Source organism: Theropithecus gelada, chromosome 13 (genome assembly GCF_003255815.1).
Source record: "Theropithecus gelada isolate Dixy chromosome 13, Tgel_1.0, whole genome shotgun sequence".
NCBI classification, from domain to species: domain Eukaryota; kingdom Metazoa; phylum Chordata; class Mammalia; order Primates; family Cercopithecidae; genus Theropithecus; species Theropithecus gelada.
In genome coordinates, this window is record NC_037681.1 from 81411496 (window position 1) to 81431867 (window position 20372).

The 20372-nt window shown below is 40.7% G+C and overlaps 1 protein-coding gene across 1 annotated transcript in view; it reads left to right on the forward strand.

Moving 5' to 3' along the window:
- Window positions 1-20372, forward strand: part of PAPOLG (poly(A) polymerase gamma) — a 43633-nt gene that overhangs the window by 19446 nt on the left and 3815 nt on the right. The window contains exons 8-20 of the mRNA XM_025354801.1: window positions 695-784; window positions 5137-5275; window positions 6225-6297; window positions 7416-7536; window positions 8224-8308; window positions 8694-8747; window positions 12477-12596; window positions 13039-13148; window positions 17236-17357; window positions 17620-17780; window positions 19114-19202; window positions 19460-19680; window positions 20199-20264. Coding sequence (XP_025210586.1) covers window positions 695-784; window positions 5137-5275; window positions 6225-6297; window positions 7416-7536; window positions 8224-8308; window positions 8694-8747; window positions 12477-12596; window positions 13039-13148; window positions 17236-17357; window positions 17620-17780; window positions 19114-19202; window positions 19460-19680; window positions 20199-20264 — 1451 coding nt within the window. The remainder of the gene's footprint in view (window positions 1-694; window positions 785-5136; window positions 5276-6224; window positions 6298-7415; window positions 7537-8223; window positions 8309-8693; window positions 8748-12476; window positions 12597-13038; window positions 13149-17235; window positions 17358-17619; window positions 17781-19113; window positions 19203-19459; window positions 19681-20198; window positions 20265-20372) is intronic.

The window sequence follows — 20372 nt, forward strand, 5'->3', positions numbered from 1 at the left end:
ATAGTGTCTTTTGTTTAACCAAATCACTATTGGACTTTGGTGTATTTCCAGATTGTAACAGTAAATTACAGTATTTGTGGAAAAGGTTTACATTGAAGTAATTACAGTGTTGTAATTGGGAGGTATTTGATTAACAGTCAAATATGGAAGAAAACTAAAAAATACTCAGACACATCACATTTTGGATTGCATTACCCATGTCTTTTTTAATTATCCTAAAACAAACTGATTTCTCCTAAGTGCTAAATTTCATATACATAAAATAAACCCTGATTTTTTTTTTTTTTTTTTTTTTTGAGACGGAGTCTCGCTGTGTCTCCCAGGCTGGAGTGCAGTGGCGTGATCTCGGCTCACTGCAAGCTCCGCCTCCCGGGTTCACGCCATTCTCCCGCCTCAGCCTCCCAAGTAGCTGAGACTACAGGCGCCCGCCACCACGCCCGGCTAGTTTTTTGTATTTTTAGTAGAGACGGGGTTTCACCATGTTAGCCAGGATAGTCTCGATCTCCTGACCTCGTGATCCACCCGCCTCGGCCTCCCAAAGTGCTGGGATTACAGGCTTGAGCCACCGCGCCCGGCCTAACCCTGATGTTTTATTATCTTTCATATTTTTAGTATTCGAGAGTCTGGAAGTTAGGAGGGCATTTGAATTAACTATTTGCTGCATATTGAAAAATGAATGCTTTGTCTTTTTCAGGATGTAGAGTTACTGATGAAATTTTGCATTTAGTGCCAAATAAAGAAACTTTTAGACTCACACTAAGAGCTGTCAAATTATGGGCAAAACGTAAGTATCCCTAGTCTTCTATGTTTGCATTATAAAATTCTAATTTTCTCTTGCCAGTGATAGAAGCACATATAGAAACTTTGAATCTAATGATACTGTTGGAGGTTGAGGGCCAATAAACTCTGGAGTAGCTATTTGTTTTTCGGGTACAATGGTTATGGTGTTTTGAAAAGTAGTGTACCTCTTCCTAACTTGGGTAAAAACTAAAAGCCCCTGATTTTTCGTCTTAGGTTCAGTCAGGCAGTCAGAATAATTCAGAAGTTGAAGACTGACACCCTCCCTGTGGGTAGCACCATCTTATATATCTTTGTATTCCCACCCGCAGAGTCTGGTTTTTACTGTAGTAGGTGTTCATTAAGTGAAGAGCCCACAGTGATAACTTTCACTTGTTTTTACCTTATAACACTTTTCTAATAAAGCCTGGAACTGTTACTAGTTTTTATATATGTGTGTGTATATATATAGTTCATATATTTAGGTTCATAAAAATCCCTTTGCTTACCACTGAGCTAGCATAGCACATTCTGTATTATTATTTAAGCACACCTCTGAGATATTGCAGGTTTGGTTCCAGACAACTGCAGTAAAGCAAATTACAATTTTTTTGTTTTGTTTCCCAGTGTATATAAAAGTTACATTTACATTATACTGTAGTCTTTTTTTTTTTTTTTGAGACGGAGTCTCGCTCTGTCGCCCAGGCTGAAGTGCAGTGGTGCAATCTCAGCTCACAGCAACCTCCACCTCCTGGGTTCAAGTGATTCTTCTGCCTCAGCCTCCCAAGTAGCTGTGACTACAGGCACGCACCACCATACCTCGGTAATTTTTTGTATTTTTAGTAGAGGTGGGATGTCACCATGTTTGTCAGGCTGGGCTGGAACTCCTGACCTTGTGATCTGCTGGCCTCGGCCTCCCAAAGTGCTGGGATTACAGGCGTGAGCCATCAAGCCCGGCTCCAAAATGTGTTTCTTAAATGGTAAAACAAGAAGATAACTCCTTGATCCATGGGCTACAGAATAGATGCTGTATTAGCAGATATGAAAATAACTTTAATCTCCTAGTATATGTCCACTAGAGCTCTTGCGTGACTAGGTGCATTGTCAAAGAGCAGTCTTACTTAGAAAGGAATCTTTTTTTTTTCTGAGCAGTAGATCTCACCAATGGGCTTTAAAATACTCATTAAACCATGATGTAAACAGCTGTGCTGTCATCTAACAAGAGAATCACCTACCCTTTGAAGCTTTGAAACCAAGCTTCTCCTCTCTAGCTGTGAAAGTCCTAGATGGCATCTTCTTCCAGTATAAGGCTGTTTCATCTACATTGATAATTTGTTGTTTAGTGTAGCCACCTTCATCAATGATTTTAGCTAGATCTTCTGAATAACTTCCCGCAGCTTCTGCCTCAGCACTTGTTGCACTTTTATGTTGTGGAGATGGCTTCTTTCCTTAAACCTTATGAACCAATCTTTACTAGCTTCAGACTTTTCTTGTGCACCTTCCTCACCTCTCTCAGCCTTCATACAATTGAAGAGAGGTTAGGACTTTGCTCTGGATTAGACTTTGGCCTAAGGAAACTTTGTGTCTTGTTTATCTTTCATCCAGACTATTAAAATTTTCTATTAGCAGCCGGGTGGAGTGGCTCACACCTGTAATCCCAGCACTTTGGGAGGCCAGAGCAAGCGGATCATGAGGTCAGGAGTTCGAGATCAGGCTGACCAACATAGTGAAACCCCATCTCTACTAAAAATACAAAATTTAGCTGGGCGTGGTGGCGTGCGCCTGTAATCCCAGCTACTCAGGAAGCTGAGGCAGGAGAATCACTTGAACCTGGGAGGTGGAGGTTGTGGTGAGCTGAGATCGCACCACTGCACTCCAGCCTGGGCGACAGCAAGACTCCGTCTCAACAACAAAAAAATTTTTTCTATCAGCAATAAGGCAGTTTTACTTTTTTGTCGTTCCTGTATTCACTGGAGAGTAGGACTTGTCATTTCTGTCAGTAACTTTTCCTTGGCATTCACAACTTGGTTAACTGATTGGCACAAGGAGCATAGCTTTCAGACTATCATAGCTTTCAAAATGTGTTTTTCACTGAGCTTAATCTTTTCTAGCTTTTGATTTAAAGTGAGAGACATGTGACTCTTACTTGAACACTTAGAGGCCGTTAAGGGTTCTTAATTGGCCTAATTTAAGTATTGTGTCTCAAGGAATAGGGAGACCTGAGGAGAGGGAGAGAGATGGGTAATGACCAGTTGGTGGAGCATTCAGAACATACACATTAACCAACTAAGTTCACCGTCTTATATGGGCTCAGTCTGTGGTGCCCCAAAACAATTACAATAGTAACATCAACGATCACTGATCACAAGTCACCATAACAGATATAATAATAATGAAAAAGTTTGAAATATTGTGAGAATTACTAAAATGTGACACAGAGACATGAAGTGAGAGCTTATGCTGTTAGAAAAATGTTGCTTACAGATTTGCTCAACTCAGGGTTGCCGCAACCCTTCAATTTGTAAAAAACTCAGTATCTGTGAAGTGTAATAAAGCAAAACACAATAAAACGAGGTATGCCTTTATATTTGTTTTATTTCATTTTATTTTTTTAGACAGGGACTTACTCTGTCTCATAGGCCAGAATGCAGTGGTGTAATCATAGCTTACCACAGCCTCGACCTGCTGGGCCCAAGCAATACTTCCACTGTAGCCTCCTGAGTAGCTGGGACTACAGGCATATGCCACCATGCCCAGCGAATTTTTTTGTTTGTTTGCTTTTATTTTTGTTTTTGTTTTTTTTTTTTTTTTGAGACAGAGTCCTGCTCTGTTGCCCAGGCTGGAGTGCAGTGGCACGATCTTGGCTCATTGCAAGCTCCACCTCCCGGGTTCATGCCATTCTCCTGCCTCAGCCTCCCGAGTAGCTAGGACTACAGGCGCCCGCCACCATGCCCGGCTAATTTTTTGTATTTTTAGTAGAGGCGGGTTTCACTGTGTTAGCCAGGATGGTCTTGGTCTCCTGACCTCGTGATCCGCCCACCTTGGCCTCCCAAAGTGCTGGGATTACAGGCGTGAGCTACCACGCCTGGCTAATTTTTTTTTTTTTTAAGCAGAGACGGGGTGTTGCTATGTTACCTAGGCTAGTCTCAAGCTCCTGAGCTCAACCAGTCCTGCCTTGGCCTCCCAAAGTAATGGGATTACAGGTGTGAGCCACAGTGCCTGGCTGAGTATGACAGTTAAAAGTTTCTTTTTGGGGTGCTGAAAACATTCTAGAATTGATCATGTTGATGATTGCACAACTCTATACTAAAAACCATTGAATTGTGTACTTTAAATGGACGAATCTTATGTTACGTGAATTACATCTCAATAAAGCTGTTACAAGTTAAAAAATAGCAACACATGGCTTGTGGCTACCATATTGGACAGTGCAGGTCTAACAAGATATTAAGCAAGAAGAATTTGTCCTTGGGCTCAAGTGTCTTGTATAGTTAAAATTTGCACTAACGGGATAACATGAACAATTTGCCCTTCCTTAAAGATTAAATGCCATGTTTTGTCCATTAGATGCATATTTTTCATGTTTACCATGTCTGAAATTGGTATTTTGTAGGTGTTCTTCTTTTGCTCGCTTGGCGGGACGTAATACAGATAGCTATATGAGAATCGGTCATGACAGCCATGGTGGTGCACCCCTGTAGTTATAGCTGCTCGAGAGGCTGAGGTGGAGGATCAGTTGAGCCCGGGAGTTTGAGGCTACAGTGAGTTATGATTGTGCCAGTTCAGTCTGGGTGACAGAGTGAGAGGCCATCTCTTAAGAAAAAAAAATCATAGAAATGAGTAATATCAGTGGTGTATTCTACTTTATGGAGAGGTATCCAAATTCTGTGAAATACTGAAGTCTTCAGCTTTACACTTGATTTTAAAATACCCATGAATGTGATTATTAATTAAATAGTCATTCTTCCCCATTGTCTCTTCACATGTCTCCTTCCTTTCATTTTTCTCTCAATCATAAATACTGAAAAATGGGGAATTTCAATGTAATATCAGTGGAGCCCACTTGAGCAGTTGGAACTGAGGCAAAGAACGGAGGTGTCTATATTAGAAGGGAAAGTAAGGAGGATAAGATTAGCAACTTATGGTTTACTAATTAGACTATAGGCCTTATGTGAAGGTCTGCTTATCAGTTTTAATGTTTTGTTTATAGGGGAAAATTTCCAACCAACCGTCTTATGAATACAGTTACCTTGTTGAATGTCACGGATATTCATTCACCTTGTAAAGAGCAGAAAAAATAAAAAGAATGTCACAGATAGTAGGTCCTAATAGTAATTAGCAAATATGTTGATTTTCTAGGACGTGGTATTTATTCCAACATGCTAGGATTCCTTGGTGGTGTCTCCTGGGCAATGCTAGTTGCAAGAACTTGCCAATTGTATCCAAATGCAGCAGCATCTACTTTAGTTCATAAGTTCTTTTTAGTTTTTTCCAAGTGGTAAGTATTTATATGTGTTCTTTGACTGTTTACTAACCTCTACCTATATGTAAGTTTGTTTGGACATATAAGAACTATACATAGACCTTTTCTGTTGTTTTACATTCCTTTGTAAAGGTAAAAATATAAAACATCAAATTTGAGGCAATGATGGGACATCCAGTTGTCACCTTCTTCAGGGATTTGTAAATGTGGGCCCTTAACTAGGGAGAGCAGTTAAAATAAGTTTGGCTTTGCAAATTACTAGTTATGTAGAGGTTGTTTAAGCTTTCCTCATTTGTAAAACAGAGATGATAATCACATTGATTTATTAGTATTTTCAGTAAATGTTAGCCGTTGCTGTTACTGAATTATCAGAATTAAATCCATGAAAGCAAATGAGAAGGAAGTGAAAGATTCAGGTGCAAATTAGTTACAGTTAATGAAAAGTAATGTTTACCCTTTCAAAGAACACTGCATTAAAATGAGCAGCCTTTCCTTTGTATACCTTCTTACCTTCTTCCTTAGCCCATTTCTTCTTCTTTTTTTTTTTTTTTTAATTGAGACAGGGTCTCACTCCGTTGCCCAGGCTAGAGTGCATGCATCTCAGCTCACTGCAGCCTCTGCCTCCTGGGTTCAAGTGATCCTCCCACCTCAGCCTCGTGAGAAGCTGGGACTATAAGCATGTGCCGGTAGGCATGGCTAATTTTTGGATTTTTAGTAGAGACAGGGTTTCTCCATGATGCCCAGGGTGGTCTCAAACTCCTGAGCTCAAGTGATCTCCCTGCCTCAGCTTCCCACAGTGCTGGGATTACAGGTGTGAGCCACCACGCTCGGCCTTTTTTTCCCCCTTAATACCAAATACCCAGAACATTCGCTCTAGAAGGTTAGAACAATCTAATAATTATGAGGTTTCATGTGGTACCTGAAGTGAGATCATGTGTAAGTTAATTTGCCTTATTCATGTCAGGGAATGGCCAAATCCTGTGCTGCTGAAGCAACCAGAAGAAAGCAATTTGAATTTGCCTGTCTGGGATCCTCGGGTATGTGATTTATTATGGAGTTTCTGTAAACCTTTTAAGGAAAAGGACATTTCTCTAAATTACAGTCTAGTTAAAGATAGTTCCTCTTGTCTCTGTTCTTATCTTCTGTATGACTATTGTCCTCTTGCTCCTTCTGCTGTGGTTTTTGTTTTGTTTTGTTTTGTTTTTTGTTTTTTGTGCAGATGATTTGGATCACTGATGCTGATCCAAATGTTATGTCATTAAAAATCGCCCATGTAAGATGAGTGGGTGTCTCAAGGGCAGTGTCATAATCCATTGTGGAAAAACTGTCTCAAAAATAATTGGTTACTTGGCTGGGCGCAATGGTTCACGCCTGTAATCCCAGCATTTTGGGAGGCCCAGGTGGGTGGGTCACCTGAGATCAGGAGTTCGAGACCAGCCTGGCCAACGTGGTGAAACCCCCTCTCTACTGAAAACACAAAATATTAGCCGGGCATGGTGGTGCACACCTGTAGTCCCAGCTACTCTGGAGGCTGAGGCACGAGAATCGCCTGAACCCCAGAGGCAGAGGTTGCAGTGAGCCAAGATTGTGCCACTGCACTCCAGCCTGGGTGAGTTAAGACTTCGTCTCAGAAAAAAAAGTAATTGGTTACTAATAATAAAGTACTAAAGTATAATAAAAGATTTACTTTGAGATACAATTTAAAGCAGATTCATTGTTCCAAGATAGCATAATTCTCACATATCTTGCATTTTAATTTGCTTTTAGAGTGAGTGCTCATTCCTCTAGGTAACCAAGGGGAAGTCATCCATTGAGTGGGTGGTGAAAAAGGATTGAGAACCATGAAACCAGATAATGCTTTTGTAGTTATAATACTGTATTTCCTTGATTATAAGAGATCATTGTTTATAAGATGCACATCAATTTAACAGCTTTTCTGAGGAAAAATACACTTCTGCAGTATTTCCTTTGACTTTGACTATCAGACATATCCAACTTCAAAAATAAATGTAGTTGGGGAGGGAAAATGTACTTCTTAAACTTGAGGAAATGTAGTATTAAATTTATATTTCATATTCTTCAGACTTTTGGGGAAATGAAGTGAGGACAACTGAAATAGGAGAATAGATCAGTTATTCTGCTTCTAATTTCACAGGTAAATCCATCAGATAGGTATCATCTCATGCCCATAATCACCCCTGCCTACCCACAACAGAATTCTACGTATAATGTGTCCACATCAACTCGAACAGTAATGGTAGAAGAATTTAAACAAGGTAAACATGTGGCCCTGTTGCCCTTTACATATTCCCACAAGTTTTAGGTTGACAGTTTTTATTTTCTGTTGCAGCTATGGATTGACAGTTAGAGTTATACCTATTCTTTCTAAATTAGAAACTCTTTCAAGTATGGTTATTTTGTGTTTTAGTAATGAGTTTTCAAAAGTATATGATAATATTAAGGCCAAAAATGGAGCCAGCCCAATCTGGTTGAACCTAATTTTTTGTGTTCTAAGAAACAACATAATATATGTTTATATTTTGTTACTCAAGAATTGGGTGGGCCGGGCATGGTGGCTCACGCCTATAATCCCAGCACTTTGGGAGGCTGAGGCGAGCAGATCACCCGAGGTCAGGAGTTTAAGACCAGCCTAGCCGACATGGTGAAACCCTGTCTCTACTAAAAATACGAAAATTAGCCGACATGGTGGTGGGCACCTGTAATTCCAGCTACTCAGGAGGCTGAGGCAGGAGAATCGCTTGAACATGGGAGGTAGAGGTTGCAGTGAGCCAAGATAGAGCCACCACACTCCAGCCTGGGTGACAGAGTGAGACTCTGTCTCAAAAAAAGAAAAAAAATAATAATAATTTGGTGTGGTGGAGTTTGAGATTTTGCAGTAGTAGGGTGATTTAAGAGCTGGTCCCTTTTCAAAATCCTTTTTTTTTTTTTTTTTTTTAATTTAGGTCTTGCAGTCACAGATGAAATTCTCCAAGGCAAATCAGATTGGTCCAAACTACTTGAGCCACCAAATTTCTTTCAAAAGTATAGGTATGTGAAATTTTGTATTTTGTATGTATGTGATTTTTTTTTTTTTAAAGAAGAATGTTAAACATAGTTAATATATGGTAGGTGACAGCTCTTTTATTTCTTAAGCAAGACAGAATAGATGAACAAAAATCCTAAGAGATAAGAGTGTTTCTTTATTCTAGTAGTATCTAATCCAGTATTAGTGACTTTTTAAAGTGAATTGTTTTTTACTTGTGGGACCTAGAATTAATTTTGTGAAAATCAGAGCACATTTAATTTTCATAAACTGTGTGCCTTTATTAGCTCATTTGTTCAATGAGAGGGAGGGAGAAAAGGGGATGATTAAAAAGCAGGCTGTAACAATTTTTCTGGCTTTTTTTTCTGATTGTTGCTGAAAATTCTTCAGACATTATATAGTATTGACTGCCAGCGCATCAACAGAAGAAAACCATCTAGAGTGGTAAGACTTCTATTTCAAGTTTTCTACCTACTGTGTGGTGATAGTAACTTATTTATATGGTGCTTTACCATTTATAAAGTACTTTCTTGCTTGATTTTCAAAATTATTATATCTTTTTTTTTTCTGAGACAGAGTCTCGGTTGTCCAGGCTGGAGTGCAGTGTCGCAATCTCAGTTTTGCCATGTTAGTCAGGCTGGTCTCGAGCTCCTGACCTCAGGTGATCTGCCCACCTCAGCCTCCCAAAGTGCTGGGATTATAGGCCTTAGCCACCTCTCCGGGCCTTTTTTTTTTCTTTTTTTCTTTTTTTTTTTTTTGAGAAGGAGTCTCCCTCTGTCACCCAGACTGGAGTGTAGTGGCATAATCTCGGCTCACTGCAACGTCCGCCTCCTGGGTTCAAGTGATTCTCCTGCCTTAGCCTCCTGAGTAGCTGGGACTGCAGGTGCGCACTACCATGCCCTGTGCCTAATTTTGTATTTTTAGTAGAGACGGGGTTTCACCGTGTTGGCCAGGCTGGTCTCGAACTCCTGACCTCAAGTGATCTGTAAAATTATTATATCTTACTGGTGATTGTTGTGCATAACCGTGGAGCTTCAGTGTTTAAAATATGCCATCAAATTAATGTTTCAGAATAAGGAGGTACATGAGCAAAAGATACATGTATAGATTTTGCTTCTTGTTGCTTCTTGGAGTCAGATTTAAGCAAAATTTTGAGCTAGTTTGGATGATTCTGATAGCACCGTCTAAGTTTTTCTTTTCTCTTTCTTTTCTTTTCTTTTTTTTTTTTTTTTTTTGAGACAGAGTCTCACTGTGTCACTCAAGCTGGAATGCAGTGGCGTGATCTTGGCTCACTGCAGCCTCTACCTCCTGGGTTCAAGCAATTCTCTGCCTCAGCCTCCAGAGTAGCTGGGATTACAAGCACCCACCACCACACCCGGCTATTTTTAGTAGAGATGGGGTTTCACCATCTTGGCCAGGCTGGTCTTGAACTCCTGACCTCATGATCCACCCACCTCAGCCTCTTAAAGTGCTGGGATCACAGGCGTGAGCTACCACACCTGGCCTAAGTTTTTCATTTTTGCCATCATGTTTACCTCCAACAAAATTCAATAGAAAAGACATTTTGTATATCCTTTTAATTTAGGAGATAATGGCTTAAATCGTTCAGATTAAGCTTCTGTCAATAGGTAGGAGATATTTGTGGCCAAGAAGTAGTGTGTTCTTTCTAGTGCATCTAAATTTATCCCTTCTGCCTCCCGTATATTCACATCCTTGGCTCTATCAGACGGAAGCTATTAGACCACCAGAGATGGTTGTACTTTCCTTGGGTCTGACTTCTGGAAAAGCAAAACAGCAATACTGTTTTATTTTTGCTTCAAGAGTTTAATCCTTATTTCATTGATAATTAAAGGGACTCTGAAAATAGTCCTGACACTGAAACAGTATTTTGTTTGTATAGATCAGGAGTCAGAAAATAGGGTCTAGGCCAAATTCAGTCTGCCACCTATGTTTATAAAGTTTTATTGGAACACAGCCATGTTTCTTCATTTATGTATTATCTATGGTTGCTTCTGTGCTTGACAGCAAAGTTGAATAGGTGTAACAAAGACTGTATGGCCCAGAAACCCTAAAATTTACTATTTAGCCCTTTACAGAAAAAGTTTGCCAACCTGTCGTTTAGATGACACTGGAATAACACAGATTTTTGTAGATTCACTGTTAAAACACACACAATTATAATGTATAAGCTTTTGCTGATGTTTTTAAAAAACTTAAAATGTTCTTGTAATTATTCTAATTCATAAGTCATTAATAAGTAAGCTGCCATTGGTCACATTTCTTAAGTGAGATAGAAATGAAATTGCAGAAATCTGATGAAACTTACTGTATTTTGATAGTATCTGATGCAAATTTAGTGAATTCTTTTTTTTTTTTTTTCTTTGAGATGGAGTCTTGCTCTGTCGCCCAGACTGGAGTGCAGTGGCGCGATCTCAGCTCGCTGCAAGCTCCGCCTCCCGGGTTCATGCTATTCTCCTGCCTCAGCCTCCCGAGTAGCTGAGACTACAGGTGCCCGCCACCTTGCCCGGCTAATTTTTTGTATTTCTGGTAGAGACGGGGTTTCACCGTGTTAGCCAGGATGGTCTCGATCTCCTGACCTCGTGATCCACCCGCCTCGGCCTCCCAAAGTGCTGGGATTACAGGCGTTGGCCACCGCACCCAGCCCGTGAATTCTGTTTTAAATGCAAAGTCTAGCTGATTGTTTCACATATTATGTGCCAATATTAGTTTCATTGTTTAAACTTATCTTAGCCTGAGGATTTATTTATTTTTTTTTTAGAGATGAGTCTCAGTGTCACCTAGTCTGGAGTATAGTGGTGTGATCATACTGCAGCCTCAAACTCCTGGGTTCAAGCAATGCCTCCTGCCTCAGCTCCCCAAGTAGCTGGGGCCTGCAGGCCCATGCCACCATGCCTGGCTGATTTTTTTTTCTTTTTTAATCTTATATGGATGGAGTCTCACTTTGTTGCCCCAGGTGATCTTGAACTCCTAGCTTCATGTGAGCCTCCTGCCTCAGCTTCCCAAAGTGCTGGGATTAACAAGCATGGGCCTAGCCTAGCCTTAGGTTTGAGACATAAGATTTGAAGGTAGAAAAAGATTCAGGACTAGATTAACCAGTAGTTTTTGTTCATGCCCTAAGCCATGACTGTTTTATAGTCTTAACTAAAGCAAGGTATTTTAGATTCAGGAATGCATTAAATAGATTAGTTCTTCTATTAAAAAAAAGAACACACAGAAATCTACTAACTTGTCATTTACTACAATGGCATTTTAAATGGGGTTCCTGATATATTAGGCTGAAATTTTTAAATGAACTTGTAAAGATTCATAGCTAATATGCTGTTTGGTTTACTTGAGTATAGCTTTCATATTTAAAGTTGACATAGTGTTTACAATGGCATTTAAAATGGCATTCCTAATATATTGAGCTGAAATTTTTATTTTATTTATTTATTTATTTAGAGATGGAACCTCACTCTGTCACCCAGGCTGCAGTGCAGTGGGGTGATCTTAGCTCACTGCAACCTCCACCTCCCAGCTTCAAGCAGTTCTCCTGCCTCAGCCTCCGGAGTAGCTGGGAATGTAGGTGTGCGCCACCATACTCAGCTAATTTTTTTTTTTTTTTTTTTTGTATTTTTAGTAAAGACAAGGTTTTACCATGTTGGCCAGGCTGGTCTCGAACTCCTGACCTCAGGTGATCCACCTACCTCAGCCTTCCAAAGTGCTGGGATTACAAGCATGAGCCACTGCACCTGGCCTGATTTTTTTTTTTTTTAAATGGAGTCTTGCTCTGTTGCCCCAGCTGGAGTGCAATGGCGTGATCTCAGCTCACTGCAGCCTCCACCTCCCAGGTTCAAGTGATTCTCCTGCCTCAGCCTCCCAAGTGGCTGGGATTACAGGCACCCACCACCACGGCCCAGCTAATTTTTTTGTATTTTTAGTGGAGATGGGTTTTTGCCATGTTGGCCAAAACCGGTTTTAAACTCCTGACCTCAGGCTATCTGCCCGCTCTTGCCTCCCAAAGTGCTGGGATTACAGATGTGAGCCACAGCACCCAGCCTGAAATTTTTTAATGAACATGTAAAGCTTCATAGTTAATATACTGTTTGGTTTACTTGAGTGTAACTTTCAAATTTAAAGTGGATGTAAGATAAATTGTGTTGTTTATTTTAGGGTTGGATTAGTAGAATCTAAAATCCGTGTACTTGTTGGAAACTTAGAACGGAATGAATTTATTACTCTTGCCCATGTGAATCCCCAGTCATTCCCAGGGAATAAGGAACATCATAAAGAGTAAGTTAATTGTTTTTTAATACTATGTTTCTTAAATAATGTTATTTGGCATATGCATCATTTCAGAGTAATTATGAGATTTTTGTTTAACAGGCATTGATGGGAGTATGACACATTATATATTTGAGTTTGAGTGTCTAGGCATTAAAAATAAGTATGCAACTACTTTGGTAGCCCACAAACCCCAGCAAAACACCATCACAATATTTGGAGCATCTTTAAGAATATATTTAGTAAGTCATTTTCATAGCCACTTAATCCTTCTTAGAACAACAGGGGATAACTTACCAGTTCTGGATGTCACTTTTAAGAATCTGGCCAGACCACTGAAATCTGTATTTGTGAGATAGAGACATAGAGACCAAGTTTTAATTATGAAATAGCATCTGTAAAATTGTAAAATAATAATAATTAATGGAAATTCTTAAATTTTACTTTATAGCAACAATTACGTATCAATGTGGTTCCTTGGGATAATTTTTCGGAGAGTAGAAAATGCAGAAAGTGTCAACATAGACTTGACATATGATATACAGTCATTTACTGATACAGGTAAGACTTCATCATCATAGAGCTGTGATTCTCAAACCTGGCTGTTACTCAGTGTCATCTGCCTACGATCTGGCTGGCTGTACTTATTAAAGTTCCACAATTGGTTAAGCGAACATGGCATATCCATACTGCTGTTAAAACAGGAAAGGAGCCGGGTGCGGTGGCTCACGCCTGTAATCCCAGCACTTTGGGAGGCGGAGGTGGGCAGATTACCTGAGGTCAGGAGTTCGAGACCAGCCTGGCTAATATGGTGAAACCCTGTCTCTACTAAAAATACAAAGTTAGTGGGGTGCGGTGGTGGATGCCAGCTGCTTGGGAGGCTGAGGCAGGAAAATTGCGTGAACCTGGGAGGAGGAGGTTGCAGTGAGCTGAGATCTCCCCACTGCACTCCAGCCTGGCCCACAGAGTGAGACTGTCTCAAAAAAAAAAAAAAAAAACATTATGAAGCAATTTCCAAGGTATATTAAGTGGGGGGTAAAATTACAGAACACTGTGTACACTGTGCTATTTATATAAAAAGAAAAGATAAATACACATTTGCTTAAAAATGCATAGAATATCTCTGGAAGGATACTTAGTTTAAAAAAAATGGCAAGACTGGTTGCTTCTAGGTCAGGGTGCAGGATAAGGAGACATCACTGAACACTCTTCAACGCTTTGAGTTTGTAGCATGTGAATGTTATTTGTTTTATTTTATTTTATGAAATAAAATAAAAATCAACCCATAAAAATCAAGTCTTTATTTTTTGAGACAGAGTCTCACTCTGTCACCCAGGCCGGACTGCAGTGGTGCGATCTCAGCTCACTGCAACCTCCGCCTCTGGGGTTCAAGTAATTCTCATGCCCCAGCCTCCCGAGTAGCTGGACTTAACGGGTACGTACTACCAGGCCTGGCTAATTTTGTATTTTTAGTAGAGACAGAGTTTCACCATGTTGGCCAGGCTGGTCTCGAACACCTGACCTCAACTGATGCACCTGCCTCAGCCTCCCAAAAGTGCTGGGATTATAGGCGTGAGCCACCTCGCCTGGCTGAATGTTATCTGTTTTAAAACACAAAGAAAGGAAAGCTCTTTGTATGTACAACCAGAGTTTGTGATCACAATAATAAACTCTTTTATAAGCAATCTGGAATAAAAACATTCGCCATAAATTTTTAATAAAGATGACTTGATTTTTGCCAGGCGCGGTGGCTCACAAGCGCCTGTAATCTTAATACTTTGGGAGACTGGGATTGGTGAATCTCTTGAACTCAAGAGTTCGAGACCAATCTGGGCAACATGGTGAAACCCCATCTCTACAAAAGATACAAAAAAAAGTTTGTCAGGTATTGTGCCTATGGTCCCAGCTATCTGGGAGGCTGAGGTGGGAGAATTGCTTGAACCCAGAAGGTCAAGGCTGCAGTGAGCTGAGATTGCGCCATTGCTCTCCAGCCTGGGTGACAAAGTGAGACCCTGTCTCAAAAAATAAAAACTTGATTTTTATGGGTTTTTTGTTTGTTTGTTTTAAATAGAGGCAGGATTTTGCCATGTTGCCCAGGCTGGTCTCGAACTCCTAGGCTCAAGCAATTTGCCAATCTTGGCCTCTTCAAGTGCTGGGATTACAGATGTCAGCCACTGCACCTGGCCAGACTTTTATGTTTTTGATATGATATAAATATCAGTAAGTACAGAATTGCTGAATATATTTCAGGATCAGTGAAAAGTATGTCTTTCACATCCAGCGCTCTCGTCACAACTCTGGAATATCTTAATGTATCTATTATAAATTTGGGATTATTTATCTTGAAGAATCTGGAATACATTCATACAATTAAAAGTATTGGTTTGGCTCATCTGGGTTTTCTGAATTCTTTTGAAAGAGCCCTCATATTTATCATGAAAATGCAGATTCCTGGCTGGGCGCAGGGGCTGACGCCTGTAATCCCAGCACTTTGGGAGGCCAAGGCAGGCGGATCACCTGAGGTCAGGAGTTCGAGACCAGCCTGGCCAACATGGTGAAACCCCATCTGTACTAAATATACAAAAATAAGCCAGGTGTGGTGGTGGGCACCTGTAATCCCAGCTATTCCAGAGGCTAAGGCAGAAGAATCACTTGAACCTGGGAAGCAGAGGTTGCAGTCAGCTGAGATCTCACCATTGCACTCCAGCCTGGGCAACAAGAGCGAGACTCCGTCTCAGAAAAAAGAATATGCAGATTCCTGTGTTTCACCTTAGAACCACTAAATCATACTCTGGGGAGGGAGCCAGAGAATCTACAACTTGAACAAGTGTTCTTGGTAACTCTTTTATAAGCAATCTGGAATAAAAACATTCGCCATAAATTTTTCCTTTTTTTTTTTTTTTTTTTTGAGGCAGAGTCTGGCTCTCTTGCCCAGGCTGGAGTACAGTGGCCGGATCTCAGCTCACTGCAAGCTCCGCCTCCCGGGTTCAGGCCATTCTCCTGCCTCAGCCTCCCGAGTAGCTGGGACTATAGGCGCCCGCCACCTCGCCCGGCTAGTCTTTTGTATTTTTTAGTAGAGACGGGGTTTCACTGTGTTAGCCAGGATGGTCTCGATCTCCTGACCTTGTGATCCGCCCGTCTCGGCCTTAAATTTTTCCATTCTAATTTGGGCTTACATTTTTTAAAAAGAAGATTGGGACATAGTTTATTATAAATTTATAAGATACTATTTTTCAGATGAAGAAACTTGAGGCCCCAAGAGATTAAATAATTTACCACATCTCACAGTACTTGCTGTGTAAAACAAGCCTCCCATCCCTGTCTTCAGTGTCTCATTGAGTATATTTACAATGAAAACATACTAAGAAATTTGTGTGGTAGTTAATAAAACCTGTTTTCTCTTTGGGTATATTTACAATTAAAACATTTTAAGAAATTTGTGTGTTAATAAAACCCATTTTCTTATAAGGTGTGAAAAGCACTAGAATGGGAATCTAGGGCTGTGTGGATTCTGATCCTGGCAAGGCTTTCAGGGCTGTTTAGCCTCCTTTTCTCAACTGTACAATAAGGATGTATTTGTAAGATGGTTCCTGAAGTCTGTCATTCTATGGTTGGTGTGGTAGCTGCAGTAGTAAATTATCATGGAGGAGGAGGACAGCTTGAATTGCATCTTGGATATTTGGCCTAAGAATTAGCTTAGAAGGCCAGGTGCGGTGGCTCACACCTGTAATCCCAGCACTTTGGGAGGCCAAAGCAGGTGGATCACTTGAGGTCAGGAGTTTGAGACCACCCTGGCCAACATAGTGAAACCCTGTCTCTACAAAAAATCCAAAAAGTAGCTGGGTGTGGTGGCATGCACCTCTAGTCCTAGCTACTGGGGAGACTGAGGCAGGAGAATAACTTGAACCCAGGAGGCAGAGGATGCAGTGAGTTAAGATTGTGCTACTACACTCAAGCCTGGGTGACAGAGTGAGACTCTGTGTCAAAAAATAAAAAAAGAATTAGCTTAGACTTGGGCAAGGAATTATAAGGAGAGACTGCCTTTTGGGAAAATATCAGAAAATAAAATCTGGAAAATACCTTTTTTTAAATATACTTATTCTGTTAATAAGGTTTGATTATGAGAAAGTCTTAGAAGGTAGACATGAAAAAACTAATGGATTCACGGCTAGGTGCAGTGGCTTACGCCTGTAATCCCAGCACTTTTGGGGGCCGAGGTGGGCGGATCACCTGAAGTCGGGAGTTCTAGACCAGCCTGACCAACATGGAGAAACCCTGTCTGTATGAAAAATCCAAAAAGTTAGCTGGGCGTGGTGGCGTATGCCTGTAATCCCAGCTACTCGGGAGGCTGAGGCAGGAGAATCGCTTGAACCCAGGAGGCAGAGGTTGTGGTGAGCCGAGATTGCGCCATTGCACTCCAGCCCAGGCAACAAGAGCAAAACTCCATCTCAAAAAAAGAAAAACTAGTGGATTCATGAATAGGATTGTGATGTGATGGAAATGTATTAAAAATACTTGTTTTGTGAGAGGGTTGTGCGTGGGTGGCTGGTGGTGATAGCAGGGTAAAGGTATATGCATTTCAGAAAAATTAGGCAGAACTCTTGGTTCAGAAAGAAGTTTCCCATTTAACATATTAACATTGTTACAGTATACAGACAGGCAAACAATATAAATATGCTAAAGGAGGGAATGAAAATTGAAGCAACTCATGTAAAGAAAAAACAACTTCACCACTACCTTCCTGCAGAAATTCTTCAAAAGAAGAAAAAGGTGAGTTTGAGTAGTTTGAGTGTGTAATCTTAACCCTCTAGTATGACTTTACTCAGACAAATGATCTAGGACCAATTTGCATTCTTAACAGCTCCCAAACCTATTGAGAAAAATAAGGAAGATATAGGCAGTTCAATCTAGGACTAAAATCTCATTTTCATTAATCACAAGAGATAATTTGCTTAAGTGACCGTCAGAATTGAAACCAGTCTTTATATTCTCATTTGCATTTTGAAATCCTAAAATCATTCCCTTCTTTCAGCAAAGTCTCTCTGATGTCAGTCGAAGCTCGAGCGGACTTCAGTCCAAAAGATCATCTCTGGATAGCAGTTGTCTGGATAGCTCCAGAGACACTGATAATGGAACACCTTTTAATTCTCCAGCGTCCAAGTCTGATAGCCCATCTGTAGGAGAAACAGAAAGGTCTGTCTTTATTTCAAATGTGTCCTTTTGGTTTTCTGTTCAGTTTATTTGAAGGTAATCTGAAGTTTTCTATACCCCTGCTACTGCCTTTTTAAATTGTTAGAATATTTTATTTTACAGGCTGCTGGTCAATTTCTTGTTTAAAAATAACTCGCGGTAATCCTGTGGGAGATGGTATAGGCTTATGAGCATATGGGACTAGATAGCTACACAGAAACGTACACATTTTTTGCTTAAATTTTTTTCTTCTTACTGGCTCCTCTGCCTTTTTCCCCCCTTTTATTTCAATTAAATGTTAAAGTACAGGCCTGAGCCAACAGTTGTGATCAGGCATGCTGGCTTAGGCCTGTAATCCTAGCACTTTGAGAGGTTAAGGCAGGCGGATTGCTGGAGCCCAGGAGTTCCAAGACCAGCCGGGACACCATGGCGAAACCCTGTCTATACAAAAAAATACAAAAATTAATTGGCCAGGCACAGTGGCTCACGCCTGTAATCCCAACACCTTGGGAGGCTGAGGCGGGCAGATCACCTAAGGTCAGGAGTTTGAGACCAGCCTGGCCAACATGGCAGAACCACATCTCTACTAAAAATACAAAAATTAGCAGGGTGTGGTGGCATGTGCCTGTAATCCCAGCTACTTGGGAGGCTGAGGCAGGAGAATCACTTGAGCCCAAGAGGTGGAGGTTGCAGTGAGCCGAGATCGTGCCATTGCACTCCAGCCTGGGCAACAAGAGCGAGACTCCGTCTCAAACAAAACAAAAACAAACAATTAGCTTGGCGTGGTAGTACACACCTGTAGTCCCAGCTACTCGGGAGGCCAAGGTGGGAGAATTGCTTGAGCCCGGAAGGTTGAGGCTGCATTGAGCCATGTGTTCATGCCACTGCACTCCAGCCTAGGCGACAGAACAATACCATGTCTAAAAAAAAAAAAGACGGCAGTGGTAAATGTTGCAAAAAAAGAGTGTTTTAAATAACTAATGGGGCCAGGCATGGTGGGTCACATCTATAATTTCAGCACTTTAGGAGGTTGAGGCAGGAGGATTGCTTGAGCCTCAGGAGTTCAAGACCAGCCTGGGCAACATAGTGAGATCCTGTCTCCACAAAAATGAAAATTTAAAAAATTAGCCAGACATGATGGCACACACCTATATTGCTAGCTACCTGGGAGGCTGAGGTGGCAGAGTTACTTGAGTCCAGGAGGTTGAGGCTGCAGTGAGCTGTGATTGTGCCACTGCACTCCAACTTGGGCAGTAGAGTGAGGCCTTTCCTCAAAAAAGGAGAAAAAAAGTAATATTTAAATCATTTATTGATGATAATTTAACACTTTCATTAGGAATAGTGCTGAGCCTGCTGCTGTAATTGTGGAGAAGCCACTGAGTGTACCACCAGCCCAGGGACTTTCCATTCCGGTCATTGGTGCAAGTAGGTATCTAAACTTGTATATATTAATAATTCTGTTTACAAAAAATTAGCCAGGCATGGTGGCACACGCCTGTAGTCCTAGCTACTTGGGAGGCTAAGGTGGGAGGATCACCTGAGCCTAGTAAGTCGAGGCTGCAGTGAGCCGTGATCAAGCCACTGCAGTGCAGCCTGGGTGATGGGAATGAGAGATCCTGTCTCAAGAAGAAAAAAAAATTACATAAATGTTTAATTATTAAAATCCTTTTTTTCATTTTCAGAAGTTGACTCTACAGTAAAAGCTGTATCACCCCCCGCTGTGTGTACCATTCCTACCGTAGTAGGACGAAATGTCATTCCTAGAATCACAACACCTCACAACCCTGCCCAGGGACAACCGCATCTGAATGGAATGTCAAATATAACTAAGACTGTTACACCCAAGAGAGCCCATTCCCCATCCATAGATGGAACTCCTAAGAGGTTGAAAGACATAGAAAAGGTAAAGTTACAACTTTCGTGGTGATTCAGTAGTTGATATTTTTTATAGTTAATACTAAAGAAACAATTTTCCATAGCTGTTGGTGTTCTGTTAGGAGTTGGCTGAAAAGAATATTTACCCAAATATTAAAGGAACAATATTAATTGCTCATCCTAAATTGAAATTACTAATGTGTCTGAAAATTTGAATGATTGGTCTGAGTTTCTCCTTGACTTACAGAAGTCATTACTGATAACAAAATCTCATTTCTTGTGTGTTGATATGCCCTGCTTCCAGTAGGTGGTAGTAAAACTATATTTGTTAGAATCTGAATTGATTTAACCGAAAAGATGACCCAAACTGTAGAAATTAACGGTGGCAGTTGAATTCAATCTAATTTAAATTATCTTCTCTTACCAACCCATATTTATAGTAATTTTTATAATAGCGTAACTGATAATTAGTCTTCCAGTTTATATAGATTTGTGTGGTTTTTTGTAGGTACATAATAGCAATTTATTTCAATGTTTATATTTTAGTTTATTCGACTTGAATCAACATTTAAGGACCCCCGTGCTGCTGAAGAAAGAAAAAGAAAATCAGTGGTAAATATATTAATAGTGTGCTTCAGAATATTTACTGTAAAGTGCCATGTATCGCCGGGCGCGGTGGCTCAAGCCTGTAATCCCAGCACTTTGGGAGGCCAAGGCAGG